The 13,098-nt window shown below is 43.3% G+C and overlaps 1 protein-coding gene across 1 annotated transcript; it reads left to right on the top strand.

Annotated features, from left to right (window-relative positions):
• Positions 1–8,864: 8,864 nt before the first annotated feature.
• Positions 8,865–11,961, top strand: LOC308405529 (C-C chemokine receptor type 1-like; the record flags this gene model as incomplete). Its single annotated transcript, XM_080896201.1, has 3 exons — positions 8,865–8,871; positions 10,709–10,852; positions 11,066–11,961. The coding sequence occupies 3 exons, from the start codon at positions 8,865–8,867 to the stop codon at positions 11,959–11,961; spliced, it is 1,047 nt and encodes a 348-aa protein (XP_080752327.1).
• Positions 11,962–13,098: the final 1,137 nt, after the last annotated feature.

Genomic DNA, 13,098 nt, shown 5'->3' with positions numbered 1-13,098 from the left:
TTCATGAACGAACATCTGATAAAAAGAAATGCGGACATTGCCAGGAAAGCACGTTACTTGAAGAAACAGGGAAAAATTCAAAATACATGGACCACCAACTGCAAAGTATTCATTAAACTCAATGGAACACCGGAACAAGCCAAAGTGTTGGTCATCAGAAATATGGAAGAGCTGGACAAATACTGAGGTCAACTTACTCTGGAGGTATGAATACACATGTGACGTGACACACAACACAACACATGGCACAGTCCAAAAGAACTTCATCTGCATCCGGCAACAATATCAACATGACTCATTGGAATTCTCTTTATGATAATCTGGAACTGAGAACATTTCGATACACAGACCATAATGTTCTAGACTTAGAAAAGGATATAGACCCGGAAAATAATTTCTTCTACAACATCAGCTGTAACTGCTGCTACTTCACTGATGAACAGTTTAAGCACACCATCAACACGGAAAATAAATTATCAATAATCCATTTTAATAGCAGAAGTCTGTATGCCAACTTCAACAATATAAAGGGATATCTAAATGAGTTGACAAATCCATTTGGAATTATTGCCATTTCTGAAACATGGATCAATGCGGAGAAAGGAATGGACTTTGGACTGGAGGGATATGAAGTGAATTTTGTAAATAGAAGGAACAAGAGTGGAGGGGGAGTAGCTGTGTATGTGGATAAAAACCTAAACTACAAGGTGGTAGAAAGTATGACAACTGTAATTGATAATTTACTAGAATGTATAACAATTGAAATTTATAAGGAAAAAGAAAAAAATGTAATAATTAGCTGTATATATAGAACACCTGGCTCTAGTATTCAAGTATTTAATGACTTCATAGAGGAAATATTCTCTAAAACAAATCAAAAAGTTATGTTTATCTGTGGTGATTTTAATATTGACCTGTTGAATCCAAAAAAGCATAAAATGACCGACGAATTCCTAAACACTATGTACAGTTTGAGTTTACATCCTAAAATAACCAGGCCTAGCAGAATTACACCACATTGTGCCACCTTACTTGACAATATTTTCACTAACAATATGGAAAACAACATTGTGAGCGGAATATTAATTAATGACATCAGTGATCACCTACCAGTTTTTGCAGTTTATGACACTAATTATAAGAAAAATCAGCATGAAGAACAACTGAGATACAGACGTGTAAGGACAGAAGAAACTATGACTGCATTTAAGAACGATCTATTAAATCAGGACTGGGACAAGGTGTACAAAGAAGCTGATATTGATATTGCATATGGCATATTTTTAAGAATATTCATGGAGTTGTACGATAAAAACTGTCCAACAATAAAATACAACAGAAAGCACAAATATTCAGATAGACCATGGCTCACTAAGGGTTTACAAAATGCATGTAAAAAGAAAAATACACTCTATAGGGAATACCTAAAACAAAGAACAAAAGAAGCTGAAAATACATATAAAAAATACAAAAATAAGTTGACCAATATTATACGTGTATGTAGAAAGGAGTATTATAGTAAAATATTGAACAACAATAAACATAATATGAAAGGAATATGGGATGTTTTAAACGGTATCATTAAAAATAATTCTGGACAACAAAGTTATCCACAATACTTTATCGATAATGGCAATATTATGGAAAACACTGCTGATAAGGTCAACAGCTTTAACCCTTGTGCTCCCGCCTGTTCTCGGGGCGTGGGTCGTGGTGACCCCCCGAGGTGTGTGTGTGTGTGTGTGTGTGTGTGTGTGATGATGATGAGTGTGTGTGTGTGTGTGTGTGTGTGTGATGATGATGATGATCCTGATGATGGTGGTGGTGGCGATGGGGGGTCTTGGTAACCCCCCTGGGGGGGGGGATATGTGTGTTTTATGATGATTAGGGTGGGGGTCACTAGGACCCCCTCGGGCATATGTGATGATGATGATGATGATGATGATGATAGGTTTGGGGTCACTAGGACCCCCCCCGGGGGGGCATATGTGATGATGATGATGATGATGATGATAGGTTTGGGGTCACTAGGACCCCCCCCGGGGGGGGCATATGTGATGATGATGATAGGTTTGGGGTCACTAGGACCCCCCGGGGGCATATATTGTGTGATGATGATGATGATGATGATGATGATAGGGTGGGGTGGGGTGGGGGGGGTCGCTAGGGGACCACCGTTGGGGCGCTTGTGTTATCACGGCGTCGGTGGCGTCCGGGGAGCGGCGTCGCGGGAAGAAGAAGAAGAAGAAGAAGCGGCGCAGTTGGGACAGTACGTGACGGCGCAGTTTGTACACACGTGCGCTCGGCACTCGCGGCACAGGATCTTGGTCTTGACGTCTTTGCTCCTGGGACACACGCGGCACCTGCGCCTCTTGACCGGAGAGGAGTCGCGTGGCGTAGCGTTGTTAGAGGCTGCCTCGGCGGTAGCGCCTCGGGCCGCGACTCTTCCTCCTCCTCCTCCTCCTCCTCCTCCTCCTCCTCCTCCCGGTCCTCGCACTAAAGCCGCCCTGGCTTCGAGCATGGGGCGCGCGAGCGCTTTGCCCAGTCGCTCGAGGAAGAGCCGTCGTCTGTTGAGCTTGCCCGGCATCCAGTCGGGGTGAATTTCCCTCCACAGCACGAACGCGTTGTAGGCCGCCACGTCGACCATGTTGTGGAAAAGGGCCACGGGCCACCTGCGGGTCTTTCTCCTGCAGCTGTACGTGCTCACGACCTTGTCCAGGTTGTCCACTCCTCCCTTGGTGCGGTTGTAATGCAGCACCAAGGGTGGTTTCGCGCCGCTTCTGTTGCTGCTGCCGCTGCTGTTGCTGCTGTTGCTGATGCGGCGGCTAGGCCGGGGCTCGGGGCCGGAGCGATGGTGGTAATAACGAGGAGCTGTGGTGAGGAGCAGCACGTTCTTGTTCTTCTTGGCCACGTAGGAGAGGATGATCGTGTCGGGCCCTCCTCCTCCTCCTCCTCCTCCTCCTCCTCTTCCTCCCCCTCGTCCCGCGGAGCCGCCGAGTACCACGGATTCGACGGAGCCCACGGCCCTGCCCTTGACGCAGCGCAGCTCTCTGGGGATCTCGGGTCTGTTCGACCGCAGAGTGCCCAGCACGGTGTGGCCTCTCTCGCGATAGAGCCTATCGGCGAGCTCGCGCGAGGTGAAAAAGTTGTCGCACGTGACGTTGCGTCCCGGAGTCAGTCCCTCGGTGAGGTCCACGACCACTCGAGTGGCCAGGTGCTTTTCGGGAGGGCCGCGCTTGTCGGGCTTGCCGGTGTAGACTTGCATCTTCCGCGCGTCGCACGCCACCCATATCTTGATCCCATACCTGGCCGGCTTGCTGGGCATGTACTGTCTGAACGGACACCGTCCTGATGGATGGATGGATGGATGGAGAGAGAGAGAGAGAGAGAGAGATGTGGGAAAGTGTGGGGGAGATTGGGGCAGAAACGCAAGGAGAAGACATTCAATTCAATTCAATTCAATTTTATTCATATAGCGCCAAATCACAACAAAAGTCGCCTCAAGGCGCTTCATAGATACAAAGACATAAAGAGTCATAGACTTCATAGCTTCATAGCTTCATAGACATAAAGACATAAAGAGTCATAGACTTCATAGCTTCATAGCTTCATAGACATAAAGAGTCATGCGAAAGCAGCACAAACGCGGAACCCAACACGAGTATGCAACAGAGCAGCGAGCTAGCCCGTTTTCGTCATTCCCGCTCCTATTCCTCCTCTCTTCCCCCAGTCACACACACACACCACACACACACACCACATAGTACGTACGTACCTCTGAACGGCACCAGTCTCTCGTCGACGGTGACCTCCGGTCCCGGGCGGTACATGGCGGGCAACCTCGCGCACCACTCGTCCCACACGGCTCTGATGGGGGCCAGTTTGTCATAGCAGCTATCGCCCTCGCCCTCGCCTTCGCCTCGCCCGGCCCTTCTGGTCTCCCTGTCGTCGAAGCGCAGCGCGCTCGAGTAGGCTCGAAAGGTCTTGAGCGGCATCGTGGCTCTGAACACGGACCTGCCGCTCTCGGCGTCCCACAGGCTCTCGCAGGCCTCTCCCCGGGACCTGTACATGCCGGCGAGCACGAGCAGCCCCAGGTAGGCTCGGAACTCGACGCGGCCCATGGGCTTCCATCCGTCGATGGCGGGCCTGCGCCTGCCCGCTTCCAGGTTGGTCATGGCGATCACCGAGTCCTCTATCTCCGGCGGGAAGTAGGCCATGAACGCGGAGGCCTCGTCTCGCGCCGCCGCCACGGCCTCTTCGGTGGGGCCTTGTCCCGGCGGGTCGAGGTCGTCGTCTTCTTCTTCTTCTTCTTCTTCATAGTCTTTGTCTTCTTCATCGTCATCGTTATAATCATCAGCGAGGACGTCTTCTTCTTCTTCTTCTTCTTCTTCTTCTTCATCATCATCATTGGCGAGGATGTCTTCTTTTTCTTCTTCTTTTTCTTCTTCTTCTTTTTCTTCTTCTTCATAGTCTTTGTCTTCTTCTTTTTCTTTTTCTTCTTCTTCATAGTCTTTGTCTTCTTCTTTTTCTTTTTCTTCTTCTTCATAGTCTTTGTCTTCTTCTTTTTCTTTTTCTTCTTCTTCATAGTCTTTGTCTTCTTCTTTTTCTTCTTCTTCTTCTTCATAGTCTTTGTCTTCTTCTTTTTCTTCTTCTTCTTCTTCATAGTCTTTGTCTTCTTCTTTTTCTTCTTCTTCTTCTTCTTCATAGTCTTTGTCTTCTTCTTTTTCTTCTTCTTCTTCTTCTTCATCATCATCATCATCATCATCGGTGAGGACGTCTTCTTCTTCTTCTTCTTCTTCTTCTTCTTCTTCTTCATCATCATCATCATCGGTGAGGACGTCTTCTTCTTCTTCTTCTTCTTCTTCATAGTCTTTGTCTTCTTCGTCATCGTCGTAGTCGTAATCGTCGGCTACATCAGCGTCGCGAGTTTCACCGACAGCGCCGCGGCCGCGATCGCGCCCAGGATCATGAACGCCACCTGCAGCGCGGCCGGCGTCGTCCTCTTGCCAAATCTCCCGAGTCCCCCGCCCCGGTGGGTCGGCGCCTGCTTCTTCTTCCTCTCCCTCTCGGCGGTTCGACTCGCCTTGCGAGCCGCCGTCCTGGCAGAGTTGCGACGCCATTTCGTAACCGCGATCGTCTTCCTCGCAACTACCCACCCCATCGTTTTCGTCCTCCTGATCCTCCGAGTGGCTCTCCTCCGAGTGGCTCTCCTCCTCCTCGTCTGCGAGCGTTCGGGCCGTCGGGTCGTCGTTGTCGTCCCCCTCGGCCTCTTGCTCCTCTTCCTTGCTCTCGTCCTCCTCCAAGTTCTCCTGTAGCTGCTGCTGCTGCCGCTGCTGCTGCCGCCGCTGCTCTTGGTCTTCCTCGACCCCTAGCCCTCGATAGCGAAACGTGGCCGGTCGCAACAACGGAGCCACCGGAGCCGACCACGCAGCGTACGCCAAATGCGATGGCGATGGCGACGGTGATGGTGAGCGGGAGGAGGAGGAGGAGGAGCAGGACACCGCTGGCGATTGCGATCCGCCTGTACCGACCTTAGTGCTCTTTGGCTCCCACGGTCTAGTGCGTGACATTATCTTCTTCTTCTTCGTCTTCTTCTGCTTTCGCCGGGGTGTTTCTCGACCACCTTTTTACAAGACTTTATCTCTCTCTCTCTCTCTCTCTCTCTCCAATCCCATCCAATCCCCATCCCATCCCATCCCCATCCCATCGGGGGGGTCTCGCGACCCCAACCTCCAGATCAGAAACAGTATGCAGCTGGAGTATTTCTGGATCTCAAGAAAGCATTCGACACAATCAATCATGACATATTAATTAATAAACTGGAACGGTATGGGATTAGGGGGGTTGTACTGCAATGGGTGAAAAATTATTTAAGTGACCGGAAACAATTTGTGAAGCTGGGTGTCCATTCCTCATCATGCTTGGACATTGCTTGTGGTGTTCCACAAGGCTCTGTACTGGGTCCAAAATTATTTATTATTTATATAAATGATATTTGTAAGGCATCTGATATATTAAAATTAGTATTATTTGCAGATGACACAAATATTTTTTGTTCTGGGGGGAATCTAAAGGAGCTTCTGGATACAATTACTTCAGAAATGTGCAAAATTAAAAAATGGTTTAACAGGAACAAACTATCGCTAAATCTAAGTAAAACTAAAATTATCTTATTTGGGAATTCCCTTAGAAATGCACAAGTGCAGATTCATGTAGATGGTGTGGAAATTGAAAGAGTACTTGAACATAAGTTTCTTGGTGTGATTATAGATGATAAATTAAACTGGAAGTCTCATATAAATCATATACATAACAAAATTTCAAGAAGTGTCTCAATCTTGAGTAAAGTAAAACACATTCTGGACCACAAATCACTCCACATTCTCTATTGTTCCCTGATTGCACCGTATTTGAATTACTGTGCAGAGGTTTGGGGCAATACTTACAAATGTTCGCTATCATCAATCTTTATATTACAAAAAAGGGCCATAAGGATAATCCATAAAACTGGTTACAGAGATCATACAAATCCACTATTCTTAAAATCAAAAATTCTAAAATTCACAGATCTGGTTCATTTTCTCACAGCACAAATTATATATAAAGCAATAAATAACCTGCTTCCTGACAATATTCTAAAAATGTTTTCTAAAAGGGAACGGGGATACAATTTGAGGGGGGAATTAAATTTAAAACATCCTCGTATCCGTACAACATTAAAAAGTTTTTGCATCTCTGTGTGTGGAGTGAAGCTGTGGAACAGACTAAGTAAAGATATGAAGCAATGTCCAAGCATGGCGCAGTTTAAAAAGCGGTTTAAGGATATGGTTTTTACAGGGTACAGGGAAAAGGTAGAGATTTGATAGGGTGTTCTTGTCTAATATTTTCATGTGTGTGCGCATGCACGGGTTTGTTGGTATGGGTATATATATATGTGTATATGTATGTATGTATATATATGTGTGTGTATGTGTATATATATATATATATATATATATATATATATATATATATATATATATATATATATATATATGTGTGTATGTGTGTGTGTATGTGTATATATGTGTATATGTATATGTGTATATTAAAAATATATATATATATATATATATATATATATATATTAAAAATATATATATATATATATATATATTAAATATATATAAAATTGTAGGTTGTGTATCCTTCAGGTGTTAATGGGGTTATTGAAAATGTGTATATGTGCGTATGTGTGTATATACGTAGGTATGGATAGATAGAAACATATATGTGTATATATTAAAAAAAAAAAAAAAAAAAATTACACATAACATATAATGTAATTACAAGGAGGTATTTCTGTAGTCTATTGATACTAGATAGTGGAAAAGGGGTGGGATTAAATAAGCTTATGCTTCTTCCTGCTCCTTTTTGAACATGGACGTTATTTGGAGTTGTGGTTGCTCGTTTTCCTTTTGTTTGCTTTGTTCATTTGTCTCTTTTAATTCTATTTTTTTTTTCTTTTTCAACATGTTCAAAATAAAGATTCAATCAATCAATCAATCAATACACTGACATAAGACACAGACCTTCAAAGTAAAACAGGAAACTCAACACACATGCAGAGACACAGACTCAGAACTGACTGAACAGGAACAGAGGGAATACAAAACCAAAACCTAAAAACTAGCAAATCCAAACAGAAGACATAACCAGAATAAATAAGAACATAAGATAATATTAACAAACACAAAACACTGAGTCATCAGACTCAGGACCATGACACAGTTTTACAGAAAATCACTAAATACAATATTTTGTGATCTGGATGAAAATGGTCAGTCATCTTTCAGCTAAAATGATTGCAACAGTAACTAAAATAATAACTTGTTACACCAAAATATATAGAAAGAATGTAATGTAAAACATGCTTTGAGTAGATAAGCTACACCAGCTTAAGACCACTGGATGCCACTCCTCAGATAAGAACAAGAAAATGAGGATGCAGTTTGCACCACATAATTCGGACAACTGAAGATTGGAAAATGTCATCAGTTCATATTAATCTCAACTTCTGCTCCTAAAATTGAATGGTAGAGTCAGAATTTGGCAGAATGGTGCATCTCCCTGTGCATCTCTTCATGATCACAGTGTTCCGATCTTCTGATGGTTGCTTCCAGCAGGATAACACACCATGTCACAGAGTCCAAACATCTGAAACTCTTTTTTAATCTGACAATAAGTTCGCTGTGCCCAAATGGGCTCCACAGTCACCACAGTCTTAATCCAACTGAAGAGCTTTGGGATGTGGTAGGAGGTTCTGAATGTGCAGCCAACAAATTTACAGCCGCCGTGTGATACTATCACATCAACATGAACCAGTATCTCAAAGGAATGTTTTTAGCAGCTTGTTTAATCAATGCTGTGTAGAATTAGAGTAGTTCTGAAGACAAAAGTTGGTCCAAACCAATACGTGCAAGACATACTACTAAAGTGTCTCATGAGTGTAGAATCGATGATGTGCACTGATGTACAACAGTGAGACCAAGAAGAGGAAGAAACAAATAATAATAGTAGCGAAAATGACAATAATAAACTCTCTCATATGTTATGTAAAAACCAGCAGTCATTTTGTAAAGGTGAGAATTTATGTTACCATATTCTGTGTTGTTCTTTGAAGTATTTGTCATGATCTCACTTAAGCACATGCAGGAAGTGAAATCTATATTTCTTTTTTTGTGCTCCTCGTTATCAGACTGCTGACTTTAAGACTGTTAGTTAATCCCTGCACACCTAAAGAGATCACATCAATAAAACACGAAAAACAAGAAGCGTTGAAGAGTAATTCCTGACCTCACCTGAGACATCACTGAGATATCACCATGGCAGGTAAATATCTTTTAAAAGTAATACAAAAATGTTATATATTTAAAGTTTAGCATTTTTCAGAGTTCTTGAAAATACATGTTTATAATGTGTTAAATCTGTTAAGGCTGTACATAGTAGAAATTCAAATGCTGTAATTTAAAATTGTATCACAATTTATTAGGGGTGGGACATGATATACACTCAACAAAAATATAAACGCAACACCTTTGTTACTGCTCCCATTCCCCATGGGATGGACGTAGAGACCTAAAATTCATTCCAGATACACAATATAACCATCCCTCCCAAACAGTGGTCACAAATCAGTCCAAATGTGTGGTAGTGGGCACATCTGCTATATTGAGATAATCCATCCCACCTCACAGGTGTGCCACATCAGGATGCTGATCTGACATCATGAGTAGTGCACTCAGTACCTCAGACTGCCCACAACAAAAGGCCACCCTGGAATGTGCAGTTTTTTGCGCTATTGGGGGTCTGGGGACCCAGAACCGGTCAGTATCTGGTGTGACCACCATTTGCCTCATGCAGTGCAACACATCGTCGCATGGAGTCTATCAGATTGTCAATTGTGGCCTGTGGAATGTTGGTCCACTCCACTTCAATGGCTGTGCGAGGTTGTTGGGTATTCGTGGGAACTGGTACACGCTGTCGTATACGCCGGTCAAGCACATCCCGAACATGCTCAATGGGTGACATGTCCGGTGAGTATGCTGGCCATGCAAGAACTGGGACATTCTCAGCTGCCATCTGCCCTGAACAATGTGAACCATGATTCATCCGTGAAGCGCACACCTCTCCAACGTGCCAGACGCCATCGAATGTGAGCATTTGCCCACACAAGTCTGTTACGGCGACGAGCTGGAGTCAGGTCAAGATCCCGATGAGGACGACGGGCATGCAGTTGAGCGTCCCTGAGACGGTTTCTGACAGTTTGTGCAGAAATTGTTTGGTTGTGCAAACCAATTTTTCCAGCAGCTGTCTGGGTGGCTGGTCTCAGACGATCTTGGAGGTGAACCTGCTGGATGTGGAGGTCCTGGGCTGGTGTGGTTACACGAGGTCTGCGGTTGTGAGGCCGGTTGGATGTGCTGCCATATTCTCTGAAACGCCTGTGGAGACGGCTTATGGTTGAGAAATGAACATTCAATGCACGGGCGACAGATCTGGTTGACATTCCTGCTGTCAGCATGCCAATTGCACGCTCCCTCATTGCTTGTGGCATCTGTGGCATTTTGCTGTGAGACAAAACTGCACATTCCAGGGTGGCCTTTTGTTGTGGGCAGTCTGAGGTACTGAGTGCACTACTCATGATGTCAGATCAGCATCCTGATGTGGCACACCTGTGAGGTGGGATGGATTATCTCAATATAGCAGATGTGCCCACTACCACACATTTGGACTGATTTGTGACCACTGTTTGGGAGGGATGGTTATATTGTGTATCTGGAATGAATTTTAGGTCTCTACGTCCATCCCATGGGGAATGGGAGCAGTAACAAAGGTGTTGCGTTTATATTTTTGTTGAGTGTATATACATATATTTTAATGAATTAGAGGTTTTGTAGTTAATTAATCTTGATTAATCGCATTTAAGGTGTTTTAGTGGGCGACGGAATTAAACAATAAACATGGACATGAATATTGTAAACTCCAGCTCTTTTAATTTCTGGGGGGGGAAGACAAACTAACCTTTTGTTTTAGTCTAAAACTGTACTCACCTCTACCATGACCATGTGTCTACACTAATACACTGTAGCTATTAATTTTCACTGCTTGTGATGAGAAATAAAAGAATAAAATAAATAAATAATAAATACCTACTCTCTCTCTCTCTCAGCAGAATATAATGACACAGAAGACAATTACGGCAATTACAGTGATTTTGATTATGGAGACTATGCTCCAGCCACCGATGTACAGGAATTCAGCCAAGCGTTTCTTGCCACTCTCTACAGTTTGGTTTTCATCCTGGGCTTCATAGGTAGGTGTGTCTTCTTGTGTGGGGATTGTATTGTATTTACACATTGCAGGGACCTGTTGTCCCTTATGGGAACAGAAAGCACGTTTTAGGCCTAAACTCTGTATGCAGGTGTGTTTATGTGCAACACAACAACATGAGACCGACAGAGAGAAAGAGACAGAAAGAATATGTAACAGTGTGACATTTACACTTATTGTATATTTTCTTCCAAAGGTAACGGACTAGTGGTGTGTGTCCTGGTGAAGCATCGCAATCAGAGCAACCTGACAGACATCTGCCTCTTCAACCTGGCTCTCTCTGACCTCCTCTTCGTCTTCATGCTGCCTTTCTTCTCTCACAATACCAGGGTTGGCCAGTGGACCTTTGGAGACTTCATGTGCCGTTTGATCTCTGGCTCTCACCACATTGGCTTCTTCAGCAGCATCTTCTTCATGGTTGTCATGACGCTGGACCGCTACATGATCATCATGCACGCTCACAGGGTTGCACGTTATCGCACAAAGAAGGCAGCCATCATTCTGACCGTGCTCGTTTGGATGCTGAGCTTGTTTGTGTCTCTGCCGGATTTTATCTTCATACAGGAAACAGAGGAGTACCAGGAGTTTGGATGTGACTATCCCAAGGAGAGCAAAGTCTGGGAGCGTTACAACCTGTTCACCACAAATGTGCTGGGTCTTGTGATTCCCGTGCTGGTGATGGTAGGTTGCTACTCCAGGATCATCCCCAGGCTGGTAAACATGAGGACTGCAAAGAAGCACCGCATCGTCAAGCTGATCATCTGTATAGTGGTTGTATTTTTCTTGTTGTGGGCTCCATATAACATTTCCCTTTTCCTGGAGTTCCTTCAGGAAAGAGAAATAATCCCTGATGATGAAACCTGGTACAAAAATGTAAAGCTGTCTATAACAGTGACCGAGGCCTTAGCTTACACTCACTGCTGTCTGAATCCCATCATTTATGCTTTTGTGGGAGAGAAGTTTATGAGACGAGCCTTGCAGCTGCTGAAAAAGTTGATGCCTGGTTACAGCAGAGATCTGACAGACAGCTCATTCAGGAGGAGCTCAGTTATGTCCAGGGGCTCTGAAATCACCTCCTCCTTTAAACTGTAGGAGGTGGAGGGCAGTTGTAAGTATTTTTACATAAATGTTTCACCCTGTTATTACTGCAGACCGTGTCTCATACTTTTTTCATTCATTTGGTCACTTCTATCTGACAAATACCACAGTGTTCTTCACCTGTGTGGCACCTTCGAAATGTGTTTGTACACCTTTGAACTTACAGTAATTTCTTCCCCTGACTGTTAGATTTTAAATGTACTCATTACTTCTTCAATGCCTTTAATGTGTGTTAGCACTGCCAATTTACAGTATATTAATTACCTTCGACTCTAATTATCAAATTCTAAATGTAAATGCTGCCTACTTATAAAATTAACCTGTTAGCTGTGCTGGCTGCTTTACAGAATCTCGAGTATCCCACTTTTTAATGCCCTTCCTTCCTCAAGCGGAACTAAACTTGCTGGTCTGTTAAACTGAACCTGCTGTTTATTTCAATGTGTAACTTTCTTCTTCTTCTTTTTTATGACCTTGCAATTTCATAGAAGCACATCAAAAATAGCATACAACAATTTCCGAGTATATCTTTGTACAAAAGAAGATCTGAAATAGCTGCATGTGTGAATTGTAATTCTCTCTACTTCCACATTGCTCTCTGATGTTTAGCCTGATATTGTTCTTTTGTTTGTTGTATTATGTTGTGGTTCCTTGTATTTGTCATTGTTTGCCAATGGAGCTGATTGGAGTCAGGCATCCAATCATCTCTTATCCTCATTTTGTATTATAGCTTTATGAAAACAATAAATGATACTGCAGATATTGAACTTATGTCAAAGAAGGTCATCAAGTGGATTGTCACACTGGAGAAGTACATTATTCCTTTTGAGAAGAAGTTTTGTTATTAACATGTTTGTTTGTTTCTTATTGTTATTGCAATGAGAAATTCTGTAAACAGTGATGAAAAGAAAGAAGATCAAAAGTTCTTTGAGATGGAGGTAGTTGTTCACATTCATAAAACAGCAGCATGATGTCATATAGACGACCATTAGTGGAGGTGGATTTCATAAACAGTTAGAATATTCAGGGAAAGTTGATCAAGTTAAGCTTTCTAATTACTGTTGTTTATACAGATTAGTATTATAGATTTTTTAAAGAAGTATATCTGAAAAAAAAAAAGAAACAAACAAAACA

The sequence above is a fragment of the Rhamphochromis sp. 'chilingali' genome, assembly GCF_963969265.1.
Source record: "Rhamphochromis sp. 'chilingali' genome assembly, chromosome: 11".
NCBI lineage: Eukaryota > Metazoa > Chordata > Actinopteri > Cichliformes > Cichlidae > Rhamphochromis > Rhamphochromis sp. 'chilingali'.
The sequence above is the reverse complement of the archived record's forward strand: the minus strand, read 5'-3'. Positions and strand labels throughout refer to the sequence as shown.